Source organism: Nothoprocta perdicaria, unplaced genomic scaffold, assembly GCF_003342845.1.
Source record: "Nothoprocta perdicaria isolate Ctin4 unplaced genomic scaffold, notPer1 scaffold_201, whole genome shotgun sequence".
Classification (NCBI taxonomy): domain Eukaryota; kingdom Metazoa; phylum Chordata; class Aves; order Tinamiformes; family Tinamidae; genus Nothoprocta; species Nothoprocta perdicaria.
The window spans coordinates 768,046-791,380 of NW_020455217.1; the positions used below are offsets into that span (position 1 = coordinate 768,046).

A 23,335-nucleotide genomic window follows, 5' to 3' on the forward strand; every position below is an offset into this window, starting at 1 on the left:
ATACTGCAATGTGGTTTGTTATGTCCTGTCCCACCCCCTCCCACCTCCTCCTCACCGTTTATATCCTGGGCATTTTTTTTTTTTGCCTCTCTTCCCCATTTCCATCCAGCTGCAGACAGCAGCATCAATGTAGGTGAGGATATAATCAAGCACAGAGACCTGCACCGGCTACAGCACCTCCTCTGCGGCAGCAGAACCTGAGAACTGTCASTCTCCCTTCAGCTGGGGACCTGCTGCGTTTCTCCCTGAGCAGACGGGACTCGAACTGCCTCGCGACTTTTGTCAGTGTGGACGAGAAAGAAAAAGAGAGAAAAAGGCATAATTATACAAGGACATCTTTATTTCAGTACATTCAAGACAAAAAGAAAAGAAAACAATTCAAGAACAGGATGTACCTTCACTCAAGGCTTCTGTTCATCTCCCCTACCCCTCTCCATTTCCATTTCTTTCCTTTTACAATCAGAAATTGCATAGAATTTGTTTTTCAATCAGAAAATTAAACTCATCAATGTAAAAACCCATGTCTGTACCAAGCAGAGGGTGAGCTGCTGCTGTTGCTAGGGAAGTAAATATTTTCCTTGCACAAGATCCCAAGATTGGTTTTCTCAAATGCTGTGTGACATCTTTGCAGCTAGGCATGGGCAGGGAGACATCCTCAGAGCTGAGGATGCTCCATGGGTCACAGACATGGGGAGCTCCTGAGCTGGGCTCAGTTGCTTGGTTTGGGCAGGTGCAGAGCACGGGTTTCTACAACTTTTGGAAGTGACAGCGGGCAGTAAACACCACCTCCCTCCACTTGTGGGAAAGGGCAACAGCGCCCAGAGAATCTACGGAAATGCACAGCACCAGCTGCTCTCTCCTGCTCCCATTTTGCCTTTCGCAAAAGACTTCCCCACCCATACCCCCAAGCCAGTAAAGAAATAAGCAAAGAATAACCCCAAAACAAAGCAAAAAAGAAGACACAGAACCCCTGAAGTTCCAGGCGTTTCAAGGCCTCTTTGAGTTCACTGTGTTTGTTGGTTGGTTTTTGGCATCTTAATATATATATATCTGTTTATATATATATATATATATGTATATGTGTTTTAACAGCTCCTCAAAAGGACTTTTGTTATATGCTGTTTTTAACTGGGACCATGTCCCATCGCTTCTTTCCTCATTCCACCAGCCAACCCACCACAAAGGAAGAAGAGTTTAGCACCTGAAACCTGGTGCGTGGGAGACTAGGTCCTGAAGTACCCAAAACAAAATAAAATAATTACTCCTCCCTTCCCATCCCCTTTTCCTTCTCAAATAAAAACACCCTCCCCCCGCCCGTTGCCAACACCCCCCTGTAAGTCTATGTAATTGGAAAAGATAGCACTAGCATCCTTTCTCCTGGCCTGGGACAGAGAAGTTCCAGGAACAACTCTTGGCCCGGGGTGGGCAATACCTGGTACAGGAATTACCCAGTCAACGCYTCCTTCCCACCTTGGAGCTGCAAGGCAGTAGGAGATGACTGCTGAAGATGGGCCAGCCAGAGGAACCTCCTCCTGGCGCGTCGCAACTCAGCGGGACGGGCGTCCTATCAGACCCCAATAGCAAAGCCAATGCTCTGGCCAGGCCTGCTCGTCAGCCCCGAGGGTTTTGTCTTGCTCTGGAGAAGCTGGGTAACTGCTTTTGATTTAAAAAGGAGTTTGACATTATACAAGTCCATGTTCTGTAAAATGGAACAGGACCCTCTTGGCCCACCCCAGTGCCCCCGCGCCAGCTTTACTCAGGCTCGCTGCTGTTGGTGGTCTTCTCCCACTCCAAGCTCTCCTCGCTCTGCGCCGGCGAGCCTGGGGTCGGCCGTGCCCGGAGCCCCTGGAACCTGCGGCACTCGGGGCACACGCGGATGTGCGTGCAGCCCCGCGCCACGAGGGCAGCCTCCTGCGCGAGTCTTTGTGCCAGGGCGTCGGGCTCTGCCCCGCTGCACAGCTTCCCGTTGCTGAGGGTGGCCGTGCTGCGGGCTCGGCGCTCCTCGGGGATCGCGGCGCGAGTCCGAATGAGCCCCCCTCGCCTCCTACGAGGGTGGAAACTGTCCTTGCAGAGAATGATGTTGCGCAGCTCGGCCACCATCTCTTGGCACACCGACACCTGCAAGACAGGCCCAGGAGATGCTGCTCACTCAAGTCAGCTGCAAGCCCCGCACGGTTGCGTCTGCTCTGCTTTTTGATGCCAAAGTGCTACTTGAATCTTGCCACTGGCTTTAAGATACCAATGKTTGGACATTCACATCTGCTTTATTCCCACCCGTTACCCCTCTAATCAAAGACTATCCTATATTCCAGATCCCCAAATGAACATGAGACCCAAACCTCCAGAAGACTGTATTAATGAGGCCCCACAAACAGCAGTAAACACATCCCGCTTCCAGGACACTTTTAGGTCCTACCTCTGACTGTTCAGAGTGCCGAAGGCTCCACAAAAACTCCAACATTGCCATAAAAATTGCTACGATTAAGCCACAGATGAGAACCACGAAGATTCCACCAATATTCTCCATTCCCAGGCCTAAAATAAAGTAGAGGACACAGTGCTGTGGCAAGACAGACCAACATAAATTGCACTCATCATGTGTGCAACCCAACTCTTTGCTGTTTAATTGTCATTGCACACATCCAACCAGGGACCAAAAACTCAGACAACACTGTCCATTAAAATCAAACCGCTCAGGTTGCAAACAGAATGACTTGCAATAACTACTCGATCGAAGGTGCATTCTCAGAAATGATGATTTTGCAGATAAACAGCAAGTACATTAGAGGGAAGTACAAAGCAATTTGTGGACAAACTGAAAACAGGAAAAAAAAATAAGATGGAAGATCAATTGGGCACATTAATCCTCACAAATTATTCACCCAGCTCTAGTTGCTTTGAACTTTGCAAAGGGAGATGAGGAATGCTGTTAAAGAAGCAGAGATGAAGACGACAAGAAGGAGTACTAAAGGAAGCTGGCACCAAGAAAAGCTCTTTTGATCACATTAGAAAGTGCTGTTGAAAAATGACTACAGCTGCTTGTATTACAGCAGCAAGGAGAGGTCCCAAACAAGACCAGGGCCCCGCACTCTTTGACAGCACATAGGGAGACACAGAGGTTCACCGTGGTGGTGTTTTTGGGCCTCAAGTGGACTGGGCTGCTGACTGAATTGATTACTAAAAAGCATGCCATGCTTTGCACCGAGGTGTCTGTAGGAGGCCATTAGTCAACTAGAACATCTATAAACATCTTCTTCTCCCCTCTGTAACACTAAATCAAAGTGCAAGAAGCAATGATTTATTGACTTAATCTCTASATGGCTTTTAGACATAAAATCTCACCAAAATCCTTGTAAATTGCTGACCCGCTTTGTTTTAAAACTTACGAGGTCACATTTCTCCCCGTTTTCCGTCATTCCTTTGTCATTGCCCCTGCGGCAATCTAGAGGCTGCGTAAATCAGCCTTTTGTGGAGAGATGCCTCCTCTAACACAGAACTTCTCCAGTTGCTGCCCAAATGAGTCTTTCTCCAAACACCTGAGCTTTCTCTCAGCTAAAATATAACTGAGTATTTATTAAAACAAACAAGCAAATAAATGGAAACATTTTCTCATTTTCATTCCAGTTTTTTTCACACAATCAGCAGGCTACAGACTTCCTAATTTCCCAGGCTGGGAAACCGAAGCATGAAAGGCAGAGAAAGGAAGAAAAAATTGTCCAAGGTCACAGAGCAAGCCAAACAGTGCAAGAAACAGAGCCCTGTTTCCCTGCTGCCCCTGTCAAACCCATCTCAAAATGGAGTTGTTTTTCACACAGGCTATGAAGGAAAGGACTCCCACATGTCTGCTCTCCTTCAAACGCAGCTCATTTAATATCCCATGACATGGTGCTCAGGCATTAYGCCTTGCTCTGGACCTGTATGTGATGCCTAGAGGAAGCACCAGCTCCAAGGCCCCACAGTGCCTCACCCAGCCTAGCTCATCAACCACACACACACTGAGATCYGCAGTGAGGGATATGCTAATGTCAGAAAACAAAACAGCTATCATAGACCCTTTTTGGCTCTCTATCTCTGCGCTCAGAAAGGTCAAAAGACTTCTTTCAGCTGGGGAACCTTCTGGCCTCCCAGAAAAATGCTTGCTGAGGTAAGGATGACTGCCAAAACCAAAAAATGCAGCAACTACGTTAAGCTGGCAACAGTTGCAGTGCTGGGACATCAGCCTAATGCGGTGGCTTTTATGGCAATTAGCATAGCATTACCCAAAAGAATTTGCTCTTCAATTTTACAGATTTACTAATAAAGTCCTTGTGTCCCTTCCTTGTCTGTTTAAAAGGAGCTTTCACTCAGAGCCATTAACCAGCAGGCCTGTGGTGGAGACGCATCTCCTTTTAAAGGAATCCAGGATTTTGGTCTGATCCCTTTAGCCATCCATTTTCCCATGCAATGCTCCAGACATTCATTAGAAGCTAATTTACCCTCCATATGCCTCCAATATTTGTCATTTGGTCGTTCCTGCTATCTTTGCCCCAAGCAAAAAAACACAGCATGAGGCACAGCAGAGCTGTTTGGCTTTCTCCTTGAATTGCGAAGAAAGTAAACTCAGGTCAGAAAAAGGGGGGAAAAAATAGCAATTCTCAGGCAGAAAAACTGTGCAAGCTCATGTGCGAGCTGGTGAGGATGTCCCCTAGTGCCAGATACCTTGAGCAAACAAACGTAGAAGAGTGCTGCATACCTTTAGCTCTGTGGTCCTCCTCCTTGGGACACTTTCCTCCTTCCCACCACTTGCGCTTCAGGATTTCCAGGCGGTTGTTCTCTTGCAGCTGGAGAATGGCCAGGTCAAACTCATCCCGAAAGACAGAGCCTGCAACACCAAGAGGTCCATTATAAAGTACTGCCTCAACCAGCCTTCCTGCCCATTCATTCCCACCACAAATACCTTGCCAAAGTGCCTGACTACCAAAGCTCTTCCCTGGAAGGTCTGGAGGGGAGTCTATGTGCGCCATGGACACTCACAGCCTCCTTTTGTCAACAAATTAATGCCTGTTGCAGGCAGTGATTTTACCTGGCCACCAGGACCCACTTAAACCATTTTTAAAAACTGCATTACAAGGGAGAGCTCTGGCTTGCTAGGCAGGATTCAAAGGAACCGTTCAGTGTTGCACTCCTCCTCCAGACCGTTTGGGTCCAACTCCTGCCATTCAGCCCCTAATCTTCCCCTTGCTCTAAGGATCATTCCCTCCAAAAGGAGCACTGCAACAGCAGCGAATCCAATCAACACACCAGCCCAAACCTCCTGGAGAGGAGGCTCAGTTCCACGCTCAACACCACACACTGCTCCAGTCTTCATAATTTCTACTTATCAGAGATGCAGAAGACAGACCGTGGGAAAGACTGCAGTTCTCCTCGTAACTCTGCACTATTGTAACAGGGAGAAGCTTTATACTCGTTTTATCTGCTACAATTTCACTGTTTAACAAGACAATGTCAGAACAAATTTTGTCCTGAAAATAAGGATTTGTACTCATGATCAGGTTACTGTGACTTTACAAGCTTACGCATGTCAGCTAAACTATAGTGACTRTTTGTGTGACTGTTCTTATGTAATCCGACTTAACTTTGTATTGCTAAGTGCAGGTGTTTAAAGGTCAGGAATCAGGCTTCCTGAAACTGAGAGACTGGCCCAAAGGATCAGTTGATCATTTGGAATAACAAGTATTACATCCTCTTTCTTTGCTACCCTGGGAGATGATGTTCTCTTGTTAGCTCTCATGTTTTAAAGAAAATAGACGAGCATTTGTTAAAACCTGATTACTAGCTGAGATAATCAGTAAATTGCCTGATTCTCTGTTCTGGGATTTTAAGAAACACCAGCTGTTAAGAAACTTGTGCTAAAAACTACAAGAATTGCAATAGCGTCACTTTTAGAGAACTTCCAAGATATAATATGAAGCACAAAATAATTCAAAAACACTGATTCAAAGGGGAAACAGTCAGCAAAGAGCATATATACAGAAAACAAAGAGCAACTTAGCAAAATCTTTCACATGAATTACTTATAGAGCTGCAGTCACATGTTACACGGCTCTGGACCAGTGCTGGGTCTCCTGCATTCAGCTCAGAGTGTGCACCTTGGACAACTGCAATGTATTTGATTTTCCTCCCAAGAYAAAAAAGACCCTGGGCAGAGCCGTGAAACGTGACATTGGTTTTAGAGCCGGGTCAGCCTTTCACATGCTCCGGTCCTCTGCTGACAGCTGAGAAGGACTAGAATTTTTCTTCACTGCCTACCGACGGGCATGCCAATCCCGTAGCCCTTGGTGTCCAGAAGGCCCCCGACCTGCGTGAGGTTGCAATTGCGCTGGCGATAATACTCGTTCATGGTGGACTCCAGCAGGAAGGCGTAATTGGAGTTCAGCACCCGCGCAATCCCTTCCTCCGTGCTCTTCACAAACACGCTTGGCTGCTTGGAGTACATGTAATTCCACATCCGCTGGTATGTCTGATAGCGGGAATTCTGCAGAAGAAAGGAAGCACGTGGAGCTAAGGCAGGAATGTCGTTTTTGTAGCATAACCCCCTAAATTGGATGCTATTAAAAATGCCATAATGTGGAAAGCAGTCAAAGAGATTTTGTGCCAAAGCCACAAAGGGATTTAGCTGCCTAACTGCTATTTATTCTGATGCGATTTACTCTTAAACTGCTCAATGATTGCCATGCAGCTTACATCATATTGTTTGTCAAAGCAACCTTGTGCTTAAGAGTCACTGCCAGAGCAAGACACTACCAGCCCAAGAAGGGCTTGGAGTTCTGTGTGTAAAGCCAAATCATGAACTAAAATGAAGTACCTATGTAAGTGAACTGGAGTCTTTTCATTGACTGCAATAAACTAAAGCTCAAACAGACACAAATCCTGAGACTTTGCAGGTGTGGAACCCATTTTGTTGGGAGTGAAGGAAAAGCTGACTGCTGTTAATCTCTTGCTTGGGCTGAGTGAAAAGTGAAACCTGCTTGCACTGAAGCTGTAAATGGTCACACTCCGGTCTGTGCTAGGACTTTCCAAATTTCGCTTTTACCTCTCACACTTGTATTCTGCAGCACATGAATCCCTCGCACCAGCCTTCCCTCAGTTCTGGCAACCACATCAGGTGAGCGATGCTCTTAACCAGCCTCCTGGACAACCAGATGGCCATTGCTCTTTTAAGAGCTAATTTCCTGTGGTTCATGAGCTACGGTGGAGAGTCTAAGTCGATCTTCTGCTGACCTAGTTACTGTCCCCATCTGGGTCTTCTATCCTCTGGGTACAATCACTTGTGCAAGAGACAGATGAACAGGTTGTGTGCTTGTTCCTGAATCACTGTACTTTTAAACCCTGCGTATTAGCAGCAGTGGAAACTGCTGCCAGCAGAGGTTAATAGCCAAGGTGATTTAGGAAAGCACATATGTTTCAAACAGCCAGTAACTGAGATGAGGACAGCATCAGCTATGCCTGCTTAATCYGTCACTGCATTTGACTCACCGCCTCTATGAGCCATGGAAAACAGATCCCAACACAGTGCAAACTGCTGCATATGGTACTGAACATGTTTTGCTAATTTCTTTTCTGATCCTACTGACTCCAGCACACACAAAGCAATGTAGAGCTGCAGACAGGCTTCTTTACTTGAAAGCCTTCCTGAAAAGAACTAAGTGCCTCATATGCAACTACCTTATTCACTTGGGCTCTGCTCAGCTTATTTTAGATGTAACATTCTGCTTAAAAGCAGCTTTTTGCCAAACCCCTGAAGGGTGTAAAGTCAGGCTGAAAAGCTCAGGATCATTCGAGAGATTTCCCAGGCTCCTCAATTCAGTTCAGACTGGGAGGGGGAAAAAAAAGTGAGAAAAGCTTTATATTTTCTTGATTTTTCAACATATAATTAATAAATAAATAATTCTCAACAATTCTAAATGTGTTTAGAGCATCACAGGAAAAAATCAATTTGTTTTCCTCTATACAGAAAAGGTAAGATGRAATTAAAACTGGGCTAAATGCCAAGCATCCTTTTACACATACATGACTTGTGTATTTTCCATGTTACTAAATACATACTAATTATGTTTTACACATGCAATTTTACCTACGTGAGACTGCCTGTAGTTTGTGTATGTTTCTTATCTAACATAAGGAATGTACACGAAGAAGTGAAAAGACACATCAAAATGCATAACCATTTAAATTATGCCATCAACATCCACTGTGAAACTAGCCAAGTCCTGTGCAACCAACTAGCCAGGGGGTTCTCCAAATAACCCCTCCATGCCAGAAATCACAAGGCAACACACCAGACACAGGTATAACTGGCTGGGACAAAATCCGATTGGGATTAAAGAGTGCCATTTGCACCTTCTTCCCAGTTAGCAAGAGAACAGGGTTTACTTGGAAGAAGGTCATGCTGGAGCCTCCGTGAATGGTGCCGTACTCGATCGCCGTCTGGTCRGCCAGGTCATCCACAGACTCAATGGGAACATCCATCCGCTGCACAGTGAGGAAGGCTGCTAGATTGGCTGTGTAGGAGGAGATGATGATCAAGGTGAACGCCCACCTAGGGACAGTGGAAGCAAAGAAAGCAAGAGAATCTGTAACCTAGGATTTCTCCATGGTAGGAGCCTTATCTCCATCCCTACTGCCTGCTTTTCCATGCGTTTTTGTCCAGAAAAGGCCCACAGAGAAGCAAAGCATGTACAAAGTTCCCTGAAAATGCAAAATTTCATCAACCATTCCCCTATTTTGCTCACAGCAGGCCTACTTTGCCTAGGTCCCACTCTGRCTAAAGAGTCCGCTCGGATTGCTCCTTGAAACGAAAGCTGGACCTCCTTACCAGACTCCACTGACGCAGCGCGTGGATAGTGCTTGGGGCGCGATGGTAGAGCCCTGCTGCATGAACCCTCCGACTGGGAACCACAAGCTATTGCCGAGAGAGTACTGATTCACGAGAAGATTGCATCTTCCTTGCGAGCAGGGGTGAGGGCTGTACCACTCGTATGGGGTCAAGCTAAAACAACAACCACCAAGAAGCCCGGTTAGCTTGCTAGAGAATGCAGCACTTGGAAGAAAGAAAGCAAAAAGAGAAAGTGTAAAGCCCTAATTCTGCTGAAGGCTGAATTTTCTGAAGAGGAAACTCTTTGCTGTCATTTGAYGCCCAGGGCTCTGAGCAGAGTTACATGCTGCGAAATACAGAAGCCAGAGGCTTTTTTGTAAAGTTTACCAAGGTTTTCAGAGGCTGTGCTGGAAATCTGGCTGTGGAGAAGCTAGAGCCCTGTTTGCAGGCTTGTACCTCAGACAAGAACAACAGTAATGCAATAGGTGCACAGATTTGATGTGAAATCAAATGTCTTCTATTGCATTCCTTGCCGGAGAATGAACATCAACAGCAAACTCAAACATATCACACCTGACTGCAGAACAGCATCAAGACAAATACTCGTACTGGTGCAAAAGGCTGGTCCAAGGTCTACTTGGCAAAGGCGCAGACCCTGGAGGGCAGAGGCCAGCGGAGCTGGGACACCCTCGCCCCTGGCACTGTGGCCTCCAGGTGCATGGCCCAGGGGTCTTGCCACGCTTCCCCGCACGGGGCCAAGCGCATGACGCTAGATGGCACCGCGAGGAAAGGAACAGCGATGCGAGCCACGTTACCGAGCTACCAAGAAGAGGACACAGCTGACGGCCAGGTAGGCGAGCAACATGAAGAGCCAGACGCCGGGTGAAAAGGGATCCAGGAAAGAGAAGTAGCCAGGTTTGCGGCCCTGGAAGGGAAGCGAAGAAAGAGTTTCACCTATGTTTATTTCATTAAATTAATTGGCACTGCTAAAAATGGCACAAGGAAGCACGTCTGCCCTGATGCTTACAGAAGACGGGAGCAATCGACGGGAAGTAAAGGAAAGGGGATTTGCAGAGGTCTTGCACAGGACTCGGGTGAGACATCACGGAAACACAGATCACCGAGTCCTGCATCTCACCAGGTGGACATGTCTCCTCTTCCCACATCAACAACTTTTGTTCCTCCAGGCAAACAGAAACAGGTAAATTGTCAAGAAAGAAAATTTAGAGGCCATGCTAGGGCCATGCACAATGGTATAAAGCCTTTTAGAGACACACAATTGGCAGCCTAAGGGCTCCTGTCCTTGCTAAGAACGGTGTGGGCTACTGTCACCTCCTGGACAACGTGACCTTGGAGCTTCCCTTCACCTCTCATCTTGCAGAACCTCAAAAGGGGATGCCCAGATGTGCAGCCCTGCTTCATCCAGGCGGTCTTTACACCCAGAAGGGGTCCCCTGTGGGGAATATGCCGGAGCTGAGAGGTGGGTGGATTGTCCTTTGCAAAAAGCCAAGTGGGAGAAAATATTCCTATGGAGAGTGGAATAAAGGAAACGTTTGCAATATTTCTATTTTTCTTTCTTCAGCCTTGAATTGTTATTTCTTTACATAACCTGATAAAATGATTACTTTTATCTCAGGGAACATGGTATTTTTATCTTCAAGATGCGTCAGAATTTCCTGCCTTTTTTTTCCCCTGTAAAACCACCTTTACTTGAAAAATAAGACCCTCACTGACAGAAACAGTGGGTTGGTATTCTCCTAGGATAACTTAAACTTTCCACTGCTGCCCCTGAAATCTTGTCAAGTTTCATGAAACTTGTACAAAGGGAGGATGAATCTCCAGGAGAAATTTTTCCAAGCTGAACACCTCCCAGGTGTGCATATGCATGTCCTCTGGGACACAGCCAGCTCCAGGATGTGACAGTTCCTTAGTCCACTGTGCTATCCTACCCATCTGTGACACCACACGAACTAAAAACAGCTAGCAATAATTAACATCTGACCTCAATTGCCATATAACACCCAGTATTGTCATACAACCATGCTTTCTTTTTTTTTTTTTTTTTTTTTTTATTTTATTTTATTTTTTTTTTTTTTAAAGAACTATGCTTAAACCAAAGGCAGAGAATGATTTAATATTTTCACAAAAATCCTCTGGAAATAGAGCTGGAACTTTTTTCCTCCCCTAAGCTCAAGAGGGTCACTTTAAATTCTGTTCCCATAAAAGTACTGTTTTAATATTGAAATATGCCTGAATTTATGCAAAAAAATACAATTTTCACAAGGTTTTGGTAGTTCTTATGAAGTCTTATGAAGATGCTGCTAAAAGAAGGAAGTAGTACTTGCAAAAAAACTTCCTCCAATAAAAGTATCTACTGTGATATTCAGAACTCTAGGTACCAGCTGGGACCAGAATATTTCAGAAGCTTTCTAAAGTAATCCCTGCCCTGTAGGAAGCCAAGATCCAAACCATAATCACTTACTCCATATCCTCAAGGACAAGAAGTGTTTGAGGTTGAGATCTATACTTTAAAAAATTCTTTTTCTTTTTCTTTTTTTTTTCCCCCTTTTAGAGAGAATCTTGCCTTTTAACAAATAGATGAATTAAAAATCAGTGGTTCAGAACACTCTGCTTCATTTTTGGGTTAATTTAAAACTATTGCCCAAGAAAAGGTTCATATTCTCGTGAGGATAACTCCAGAATGTATCTCTTCAAGACTAGCTTTCTTCCCTATATGGAGTTATCACATATTGTGTGGTATAAGCATGTGAGTGAATCCGATAAACCATGGAAGAGATTACATTCTTCTTTTGTTCTTTTATCTTTTTCTTTGGTTAATTGCTGCCACATTCTGCTTTTCCCTCTATTCTTCACAGAATCTCAGAGATAGACAAATGATTACCAAACCTAACATCTGGGCCTGAATTAAGGTCTTTCTACCCTTGGCCAAACGAGCTAGAGCTTCTCAAGCAGAAGATTCATCCAAGGAACTTATACTTCCCTGGCATCTCACATCATGTGGACAAGGGGAAATTCTCAAGTATGCCCAGGTAACAGCGGAGGCTCCCTTGTGAGATGTTCTCGCAACAAAGCTCCTTTCTGTAATTAGAGCCTTCATGTCTTCTCTATGTTTCTGGGGCAGTTTGTCAATAAATTATACTCATTACAGAAATCGAGTTGGAAGCTTTAAATTCCAGACTTAGCAATGATTCTCTCCGGTGATTTTTAAGTAGTAGTTCTGGGTCTTTTCAGCTACAGTCATTTTCAAGCTGCTGCTACAAATTCTTTTCATTCACAGTAGTGGATAAGAATAAAGATGCTCTGTTCCCACGGAGGGTGCAAATTCTCTCTTATCTCTGTTTTGAAGATGGGAATGACAATATCTGGTGTCTATCAGATATTTTTAGCAGGTCCCAATACAGCTTTGTTAATTGGAAGAGATATTTTTCCTGGAATAGAAGTGTTCAAAATATCCAATAATTGATGAAGACCTCCTGCAACGCCTCAGATGGAGGCATGGGAGATTCATTTACCCTATTCAGCACTTCCTCTAAGTCATTTGCAATTAGGGAAGAGAGTTTTCTGGAGGGAGCAGATACCAGTGGCCGAATATCCAGAATATACATGAACAGAGGAGATGCTGAGCTACACGGTGTGCTCACACACCGTAGGTCTGTAAGAGACCTCCCTGCGTGGCCTGCAGACTCACCYACACATACAAAAAGCAGTCCAGAGGGACTCCACAGCTTGTCTGCTCCCTCTCGGCAAAACAGGCAGCTATACCTACATCACTTCTAATAAATGCTCCTTAAAAAGTCGTCAAAAGTGTCCTCTTCTGTCTCATTAAGGAAGAAGAAAAGAATAACTCAGCCTYAGGTCAGTTAGTCTAAAAGCAATTTTCCCAACTAAGGACTCTCTAGGGCTCGCACGCAAAAATTTCAACATATCTCTCTGCAGAAATGACATCGGACACCAGCGCTCGGCCCTGTGCTGAGCAGAGTGACAGCTCAGGGCTTGTCACCTGTSTCCTGCTGTCCACGAGATCCCACGCACCGGCCAGAGCGGGAAAATAATAAAAGAGAACAAGCCTTTTCTTTCAGCTGCCCCCAAGTCAGAAAGCCTATTAGAGTCCCCGTGTCAGAAATCCATGCTTGATTATATCACAACAAATGAAATTGAGAGAAATGACAGCCCCATTTAAAGCTGCCATATTTGGTTATGTGTGATAAGAGAGACATGCAACGTGGTGGCTAAGCTGGGGGAGGAAGGAGGAGAAGGGGAGGGAGAAGTCATTTGCAGCTAGAGTTATGTGGAAATTAAAATAAAATGTCATCACATTGGGAGGCAACTAGGGCATGGAGGCAACTCCTCAGCCAGGGTTTTATTTGTGCTTGTTTATTAAGCAAAGTCTCATCCGTGCTGTGATTAACATATGACAGTGCTTATTTTTGACACTGCAAAGATATTTGTTGGGGAGGAGGCAGGAGWAGGGAGAGGGTAAAACCAGATTTGGCTGTGGGGCTGCCTTCATCTCCTTTGCAAACTAAATCCTTCCAGAAAACACAGAGCAATTAGCTACCTTGCCTTTCGCTGTAGAATAAATATTTACCAGTTTAATTAGTTAATTGCCACACAGCTCTCAGATGCTCTGCTCATGCTAGGCAGGAGAAGTCTGGCCAAAGAGTCTAAATGCTGGAGAGGGAGGAAAGTGCTTGCRAGACCCCACAGAAAGACACGGTTTCCTGTACAGTGACACTACTGACTATGAGAGACCCTGCATTCCTCCTGCCATCATCTGGACGCCTGACATCTGGAAAAACCAACTACAGAAGGTCTCTTCTGGCTCCTTCATGATGCAACTGAAGAGCAAGTCCTCCATGACGGCAAGGGACTATCGGCTAACACTTCTTAGACTCTCTCAATATGAGGTCCAAAGGCCAGACTGGAAGGTGGCCTGTTGCATTGCTGGTGTACCAGCAGAGAGGTGCAGATGGTCCCTGTCCTGCAGACCTTACGCTAGCTAAACGTGTCAGATAACATTTCTATCCAGCTTGCACAGCAGGAACAGCAAGTACCTCACGAGCGGATCACATGCAAGCCCTGTACTGCTATTCTCCAGAGTGGAGCTACACCAACCTCACACCATCCTGGCTCAACATTACAGCAGAAAATCAAAGACAGAACATGCACGTTACCCAATMCCAAACTCCAAAAATGCACGTGGAGGAGATTGTGAAAAAAACAGTTTCTATTTGATGTGCAACYGAGTGATATCCAAAGAAACAGTCTGCAACATAGGGACAGCTGGAATGGAATAAAGCAAGTGACAGGGAAAGAGAGATTTGCAAGTACTTGATCACTGGAGGAACAAAAGAGTCTGAACCTTTCTGATCACTTAACCCATTGATCCCAAATTCTGCACGTACCAGAAGAAACAGAATTTTAACTACATTTTAATTACTTGTTTATTCTTGGCAGGAGGAACTCAGCACAGAGATGCATGTGCAAGTCTGTTCCTGTTCATACTACATCTTCACCAGCCCTGTGATTTGAGCAAGGGGGGACTGTGAGATGCAGCTCAAATTGCTCCATCCTTTTGGCTGCTGTTGTTGAGCAGCCAAGTGGGAAAAAGCAAGACACTAATTCCCATCACACGTGGCATCACATGGAACATGTATTCAAAACAGAGTGGGAATAAGGCAATATGCTGTTACAAASGGCCTCAGAGCCAGAGCTTGCCCGCGGTGACACCTGGGACACACAGGTGTCACCAAGGAAAATCTCTGCCCTTCAGAGCTTTGTAAATAAGAGAGCAGGAGAAGARCTGGGAGTCCAGCATGGCCTAGGCAATGACACATGCATGGCTYGCACAAGGTCCCACGGGCTCTACCACCAGGTTCAGCCCAGGGCTCTACCCAGGTTATGCACTGCCAAAAAACCACCTGTGTGACCAGAGGGCACTGAGTTAACAGCCTCTGCTCACCAAACTTCTCCTAATGCCCGAGAGCTCTGCGTGCTTGGAGAGGACAGGGAACTAACAGGGATGGAGGTTTGAATGATGGGAGCTAAGGCTGAAACAAGGCAGAGAAATTGAGAGAGGGAGAGAAGGAAATAAAAGGTCCAGCACATTTGCGTTTAAATAAGAAACCAAAATATTTTTATGAGTCATTCATTATTCTTCCATAACCAGGCACGTTTGCAAGCAAATAATGGAACCACATAAACGGTTATAAAATAAGTCTCTTACCATATGAACTCGGTAGAGAATGCTAATTCCCAAAGTCATGAATGGTTTAGAGAAATCAATCACCTTCTCCCGCTCAGCGGTAATCGTCAGCCCAGCCACTGCCAGGTCGGCTTTCTGAGGAGAGGAAAGGAAAGCAGAGAAAAATCAGGATTGCCAGTTCAGGGCAAGGAAAGGAAGCAACAGAGGCAGGTCCTGGGGAACACCCTGCTCCTGAAGGGTGGGCAGCCCTCCATTTGGGACAGAGCAACACAGGTAGGAAATTATAACAAAACAGAATCATTATCAACACACACTATGTCATGACATTTGAAAGTCTCCCAATCCAAGACTTCCAAAATCGAAAAGCAATCACCGAAAAAAAAAAAAAAAATTCAGAGCAAAAATTAATCCAGATTGACTTGCAAAGAAAACGACATTAGGGGAGAAAAAAAAAAAAAAAAAAGGATTTCTTCCAATGTTAATAGCCTTGGAATATAGATAAGGGATTTGAATTTTAAATATTATTTTTATTACTATAGCTCTTTTAATGTCTATAATTGCTTTCTGTAGAAAACGAAGTATCCTTCATTCCCTTGCATATTTGTTTACCTCTTTTGCGGGAGGGTGATTATACAATGTGGATCAAGAGAAACAGGGGAAACAGTTTGCACTTTTCTGTCTCTGCATTTCATAAGGTGTGCGCAGAAGCCAAGGCACCATCAAGGCCTGAAGACTCAATAAAATATGCAGCTTATCTCCCAGGATCCATGCCCTAGTTGTAAATGCACCATGCAAAGGCAAATTTGTGTGTGCCTCTCTTAGCAGGCTCTCTGAATCTGCTGCTGCACTCACTTCCCACAAGAAAAAATAGCATTCATCACCTGCTGGCAGAGGTTCTCCAGATGTTTCCTTCCTTCCTCTCCCAAAGTACCTGCCCGTTTAAAGCCAAGCAGAGAGAAAGGACCAATAAACGGTAGGAGCTCTGAGAGGTAAAAGGAGTGCAGTGTTTCTGGGCTTGCAAGAGGAAGAAGAGGGAAAAGAAAGGCTAAGAGAGCTGCAAAATGCCATAAATACAGTGCAGGGGTCAAGGGGAATGTATCTTTCACAGTCCGTGCAGCGCTGCTTTATTGGACAAACCCAGTGCCAGGTTTTGCAATTGCTTGCAAGCAGCTATTATATTCCTGGAGGTTTAGGCTGGAATGAATTACGAGCTAGGAAGAATTTCTGTCTAGCCAGACATTTACCCACAGGGTTTTTAAAAGGCACCAATAATCATAGCATGGAGTGTGAGCATTTAAGCCCTATGTAAACACCAGCAGATTACAAAGATGGGATCAATTCATCTATGGAACATGGCACATGGGGAATTTTATCTGCAGGGAAAGCCTAAAGCTTCCTAAACCTCTCTTGTCTGACTTAAAAGGGTTTACAGGTACTATTGTCCCAGTGAGAGCGCTACCAGCAAAGCCCCTCATGAAGACACAGCTTATTCTGACAACAGCTTTCTTCCTCCAGTTCTCCAAACTGAGTATGATTCCACCAGCAAAATCACATGCTCGATAAATGTCAAATACACCACATCAAAGGTGATTCTCTTAAGCTCTAGGGCCGTTTTCATTCCCCGATGTGGCCAGCACAAGGGGTTCATGCAAAGGAGCATCCTGGCCCTATCCTTACCCTGCTCAGTGGGGTGACAGCCACCCATGCCGGGGCTCTGTCCCTCACCCGGCCACCATCCACCCCAGGGSTGACAGGGGATGCCCTCAGGGAATCTGTGGGCTCTGCTGTTCCCCCTTTGGGGCATTTCCAGACCACACAGGCAGCAGCATCTCCAAAGCTGCTCTTTCCTATGCGAAATATGATTCAAATCCATCGCTGTCGCTTTGCCTGCAGGGCTGCAGCTCAGCACGGCGGAGCTGCCCTTCCCTGGCACCCCGTGCTGGGGGTGCAGCCTTGCCGCCCTCCAGGCTCTCCGTTCTGTCCGCACGGGAGCTCCCACGGGATGTACCTTCCACCTGCTCGGACGCTCCCGCAGCCCCGGCGGAGGTGTGAGGGCTCTCAGGGCTTTCAATCCCTCACGCTCGCTCCCTGCCTAGCCAACGTCAATCCTTTCAGGACTTGTGGCAAGGTCCGAGCTCGCAGCAGCTTCCAAGGCTGCTCTGACCTATGCACAACTCGATGCAAATCTGCCTCCTCCTCCGCCAGACGCGTCCCGCAGTGGAGACCTGCAGTCCTCGCAGCCCCGTTTGGCCGTGCGCCGTCAAAGCCTGACCTTCCCTCCCGGCTCAGGAGTCAGGCAAGTCAAGAGCTGATTTCTGACGGCAACAAACTCTGATCTGGGAATCGCAAGCCACATCCTCTCTGCCTGAATATCATCCGTTTCACGCTTTCAACTTTGCTTCCTGATGTTCACACAGCTTCTGGGGCCTCCCTGAGGTCAGCACGTCTTAGCTACAGAGGGAGCTCTGCAAATCCTGCTGCTTCCAGCTCTGAGCAGAAAGTAGCATTTTACAGATGTGAGGGGGAAGGGGCTTTGCTTGGCACTCGAGCACTCGGTCCAACCCAGATCTGCGTCGCTTCCGCGCGTGCCCCTCCGCAGCCTCGCACGTCAGCGCTGCCGATGCCTCCCGCGCCCCCCGCTCCCCTCGCCCGCGCGCAGCTCTGCTCGCCGAGCACCAACACCCACTCCCCAGCGCGGAGGGGACTCTGCCAGCTTGGAAATAGCTTCTCCCTCCTTCCCGCTCCCATCCCCTTCCTGCCAGTACTGCTTTGGAGCGGAACAAGGCGAGAGCCAATCTACTTGATTGCAAAACACCTTGCCAGCATCCAGCGACCAGCAGGCAAAAAGTAACCTCGGCCCCTGAAGGCAAAAAGTCCTGTAAGTTCCTAGCATTGCTCCTGCCGAGTTAGAGACAGTCCTTGTGGCATGAGAGGTGCCAACCTCTTCAGCACGTGCACCAGCCACAGCAGCAGAGAGCCAGATGCTCTGGACAGGGGCGCCCAGCAGCGCGGGGGCTGATCCCTGCTTGCAGCAGAGCTCAGATGTCCGAGGAGGCTCTGCAGAGTCACTGCAGTTTCAGACGCTTGCCAGTAAAGCTTCCTGGCAAAACCTAGCCAAACCACCCCCTGTCAGCTCAGCCTAGCTCTGCTCTCCACCAGTGACTCCGAGACGGGGAGTTGCAGGAATTGCTGCTGAGGGACTTCTGGGCACAAGCTCACATCAGCCTGGCCAGGACAGCAAGGTAGCTCATCAACAAGGCTCATTGCTGATGTACGTACAGGCACCAGGTACACGCCACGACCAAGACAAAAATACAATTTCAGCAAAGAGAAAGCTGTTGTGTTGCCTTAAAAACACATTCACCGGCTCATATCGGACTAGTGAATTCATTCCAGCTTGAGGATGTAATGGAAAGCAAAGAAAGTGAAGACGAGACAACCATTTGGGATTCAAAGAGAGAGAGACTATACGGCAATGGGAAGAATTGAAACATAATTCTTTCAGTCCTTCCCTATTGTTCCTGAAGGCTATGACACCGAACAAGAGGAGACAACAAGATTTACTGTTTCTTCTGCTTTTCTTGGTACAGATAGCACACGTGTAAAGTGTCATCCTGACTGCCCGAGACTGAAGTCTTCTGTTCCAGGATCTGGCAAGGCTAACTGTACACCATCCAAAAGGGCTTTTATGTCCCTGCTCACTGATGGAGTCCAGAAAGGAGCTCAGGCTTCCTGCCCTTTATCCCTAGTGGGACCAATCTTTCCCAATTTGGGACATCTTTTATTTAGGAAGAGGTCTGAGCCCTTCCAAGTGATTTTTCCCAAGCCAAACCTCCATCAATTTGTAACAAAATTTACAGGTGTGCTGAGTCAAATTGCTGACCCAGATGTGGAAGTATCTGCAGCCTGTCCACTAACCCCCATGCCATGCTGCTCCCCGTGTTCCTTAGCTCTTAATTACTTTTGTGAGCAAGTCGATAAGATATGTACTTGTGAATTTGGGTCAACAACGAATTTATGTTTATATAGCTTCCTCTCAATCATATTATAGTGCACAATTAGCTGTAATAGAATTTTCAGCACATAAGAATAAATCAATGGCTGGTTAATTTAGAAGCAATAAAATAAAATGTTTTTCTCATATAGCACATAGTTGCTCTGAGGACATTCCTCAGATTAGAGATAAAAAAAAACCAAAAAAACCACCACGTAGTGGAAACATACCACACAGATCTGGGGATTTTACTGATATCCAACATCCAACTGATCAGGGGCAGGTAAGAATCACTTTCTTGGGCAGCAGAGCACACAATCTGGTGCAGAGCTCTTAGGAAACAAATGCACTGAGAAAGTATGTGTGAACCCAACATATCATCTCCTAGCTCTTCTGTTAGGAGTGGTCCTTAATATAGCTTCACAAATAAATAAGGAGCTGGAACAAGGACAAACCCTCTTCTGGGCTATCCCAAGCAAAGTGAACCCCCTAGGGCAGTGAAATGACCTCAAAAAGCAAAATCCTAAACAATCCCAAATAAACAGCATGACCACGGCCAGATTTGTCCTGGCTAAACTAAGTCAAACTGCAGTTCCTCGGAACAATTAAAAAACTAGCTGAAACTAATGGAATTACTTTAAAAGGTTTAGCAAGAACAAAGCAGAGAAAGCTTTTTCTCTTCTCTCATTTTTGATTCAGCTTCACACAGGATTTGCCAGCTGTCCTACTGAAGCACAAAATCCTCCTAAATAAGGCTAGAGCTCAAGAAATAAATTTCTATGTGAAGATGAAGTTAAAACACTTATCTCTCTCCCCGCTAAATAAACCCCCAGCATTTCCCATTTGATAGAGAGGCACTGCCAAGGTTATCGGCCAAAAATCTGATGGCTATTCCTTCCCTTTGTTTGCAGAGATCACATGCTGCTTTGCATGCCTTCCTGCTTGCCTCCCAAAAGAAAGATCGCAGAACAGTTGTATATGTATTTGTATATGTACATGCATATATGTATATATAAATGTAGATGTACAAAAACTATGCCAATAGCCCAGAGCATTTGCAAACAACCATAAAGAAAATTCCTCGGAAGAGCCAGACAGAGGTAGAATTTCAGCTGGCGCCAAACACTATCGCACTGCTGAGGAAAGGATGCTACGGGAGAGAGGACATTGCTTAAGCAGGGCTTTGGAGTCAGTATATTCCCTGTCCTGTGTGAACTTAAGCCCCTCATTCCAATCCCAACTACAGACACTTGGTTGAAGCATTTTAGGAAGTCTGTTGCTCAGGATGCCTGTGGAAGGACTACGTTTAGCTGTTGAGCAAAACATGAACAGAGACGGGGGTACAGCCTGAGCGAGCACACACGAACACAAAATTGTTGTCAAACCCAGAAAAAAGCATCAAGCTTTCAGTCTACTTGCTGTGCTGCAACACCTCGGATCAGAGCTGTGAAAAGAACTCCATCTACGTATTTCAAGCAAACCAGAATGTTCCCCGCCAAAAATGATACCAAAAGTTAAGGTGTTGAAACAAATCAGTCAAAACTTTGCTGGGTACAAGTGTGATATTTACTCCCTGTCCAAAAAGTCTGTTACTGGAAATTTTCTACAATTTCCACCTCCAGAGTCTGCATATTGGCCTACTTCAAATTTCATTCATTTTTTCTTGCACTCAATGCAAAAAAAAAAAAAAAAAAAAAAAAAAAGCGCAGTTCTGCAACCAGCTCTTACCCAGGGAGCTCAATTTCTCAAATTCTAGGCCAGTCTTCCAGCAAGAGCAGACATCCCCTACCAGAGCCCCCTGACTGGGCCCTAGCTCGTCTGCTTCAAAAGCTGTCACAGCGATACAAATGCATTTGCAATTAGGAGACTCCATTAAATGGAGAACCTCCTGTCAGAGTCTCACAAATGAACCAAAACCCGAATCTGACCTTATCATCTCGGAGCACTTAATAAAGCATCAGGGCTTTTCACTGCCAAGTCCCGCTCGAGCTGAGTTAAAGAGAAGGGCTAATTCACTTACCCGAGCAATCAGCTCCCCGACCATCCCTGTCCACGTGCCGTTCGCCTCTGGGACTCCATACACTCCATCGCCAACCAGGTGGATCTTGTAGTTGAAGCGCAGGATCTCCGCCAGCTCCTTCAGCATGTCCACGCAGAAGCCCTCGTAGCGGTCGTTGCCCTCCAGCTCCTGATGGTTCCACTTCAGCATTAAGTAAGGGTTTTCCTGCATCGAAACTGGGCAGCTGTCATTCCCATCTTAGCTGAGGAGTCCCAGCAGCATGGCACCGGACAACAATATGCACCCAGGGCCATCTCCAGCCCACGTATCTCCATTTGACCATGCTCTAAGAGAGCCTGAACGCTGCTGCAAGCCATCCCTGGGAACCCAAGGGACTGTAAAGCCAATAGAGCCATTTCTACAGCAATATTCCCTGGCCGTGCCAGGGATACACAGCAAATTTATGCCATGTTAGGGAATAAGTTAGAGCTCAGCGGGCATACTTTGGTCACTTTTTCCAACTAAAAGATGATAGAGCAGCCTTGTGACTGCTCCGAGTTACACAGGAGATATTAAAACATCTTTAAGAAGGAACAGAGGCACTAGAAGAAAAAGTCACGGGATAGGTAGCAGAGTGCTGGATAAGAAGCAAATGAAGGGGGAATTTCATTATATGTGGACAGTAATGCCTGTAGATGCAGAGTCTCAGGTTACACCCATGGAAGGCTATTTTAGTAATTTTATGTATAGAAGGGACAACTGTCCCTTTCAACTTACCAGCTGTACACAGAGCAAGAACATCATTCACAGATGAATGTAAAATGGCAACTTATCCCCATCCCAGTCCTCTCCCCAGCTGCTTCTGAACTCATCAAATATCATTTCCATATGAAACATCAACTTGAATTTAATTACACTGTCATGAATTGTCCTCAGTGCTGTAATTAGAGATTTGATCTTCTGTTCTTTATAAAATCAGTGTGCAATGCTGCATGCTGGGGGCTGAGGGGGGAAGAGGAGGAAATAATATTCTAGCTGATTGACACCCCTAAACACTGGGCTGGTAAAGAACTAATGGGAACTGTAGGTGACTCCCCTCACTTACCAGGATGGTTGTGACAATGAGTGTGGTATTGAACAGGCTGTCTGATACGTTGGAGGAGAAGATTCTGTTGTCCATGCTGAGCCCTTCGGAAACATGCCAGTGGCCAATCTGGAAACACAAAGAGCACGATAATCAAATTTACAGGAGAAATTACTGTACGCACCCACCATACGGCTATTGTGACTGATAACCATCAAGCCAGCCCTGAAAGGCGTATTTAGGGTCCCAGGCACCTGCATCGTAGCAGTGGGATTGTCTTACCAGCAGCCCCATGGCCAGCACCATCTTCTACTATCTCCGTGACTTCCAGCAAAGGATTTCACCTGCCTGAACACAAGCACAACCTCTCGCTCTCCTCCACACAGTGTCATTAAAAGCTGGTATAGAGTGCTATCAATCCTTGTAGCAAAGAAAACACTTCTAAAGGACTATTGCAGCATCACAGACTCTGCTATTAAGAAGCAGAGACTAGTAGCATTGATCTGGGGCAAAATGCTTTCTGACCTTGATCAAGCACCTTCACCTTAAGAGCAGGTATGAAATAAAGCCATGTTCTCAACAGTGCTACACTGTGACTCATCTGTTCTCTGCCTGGTATAATGGATGCCAACTACTATGATTACCACTTGATTGAAGCTCATCACGCCCAACAGTTCCACGGACAGGTTAATTCACCTCATGCAAGCATCCATGTCACTGCAGTAAGCTCAAGTCACGCCATCAGTGTGAGGGGACAGCTCCCCGCTTCAGCGCTCAGGAGAACATCGTGACTCAACCGTAACTCAACATAACCAGTGGCTGACTACAGCAAGGAGGAAGAATATTCACAGAATGTAATTTTAGACTCCCAGGGCCTAAACTCCCTCAGAGGACTGGACAGGGAGATGAACACCTCCAGCATCTGCTCCACAATTCCCTCACGCTAATACAAGCGGTTAGGGACACTGTCGGTCTCAGGCAGGTTATCCTTTTTCCGTGCCACAGTTGTCAGGCCGATAGGAACAAATCAATTTCTCTTCCTTCGAAGAGTAATCCTATTACATTCAAAGACGTGGGTGGATAGCAACGCAGAGGTACGGTCCAGGCTAGTGCATCATCACGGAAATGGATGGAAACCATGCTGATTTACACCGCCCTAGGATTTGCCCCATGTACTC

General features: G+C 46.1%; 1 protein-coding gene across 1 annotated transcript in view; it reads right to left on the reverse strand.

The window, feature by feature from the left end:
- Positions 1 to 1,752: 1,752 nt before the first annotated feature.
- Positions 1,753 to 23,335, reverse strand: part of GRIK4 (glutamate ionotropic receptor kainate type subunit 4) — a 93,822-nt gene continuing 72,239 nt past the window's right edge. The window contains exons 10-19 of the mRNA XM_026038116.1: positions 22,179 to 22,286; positions 21,095 to 21,298; positions 15,102 to 15,215; positions 9,670 to 9,779; positions 8,855 to 9,028; positions 8,413 to 8,578; positions 6,289 to 6,514; positions 4,733 to 4,861; positions 2,417 to 2,535; positions 1,753 to 2,118 (exon numbers count right to left, since the gene is read on the reverse strand). Of these exons, the coding sequence (XP_025893901.1) occupies positions 1,753 to 2,118; positions 2,417 to 2,535; positions 4,733 to 4,861; positions 6,289 to 6,514; positions 8,413 to 8,578; positions 8,855 to 9,028; positions 9,670 to 9,779; positions 15,102 to 15,215; positions 21,095 to 21,298; positions 22,179 to 22,286 (1,716 nt within the window). The remainder of the gene's footprint in view (positions 2,119 to 2,416; positions 2,536 to 4,732; positions 4,862 to 6,288; positions 6,515 to 8,412; positions 8,579 to 8,854; positions 9,029 to 9,669; positions 9,780 to 15,101; positions 15,216 to 21,094; positions 21,299 to 22,178; positions 22,287 to 23,335) is intronic.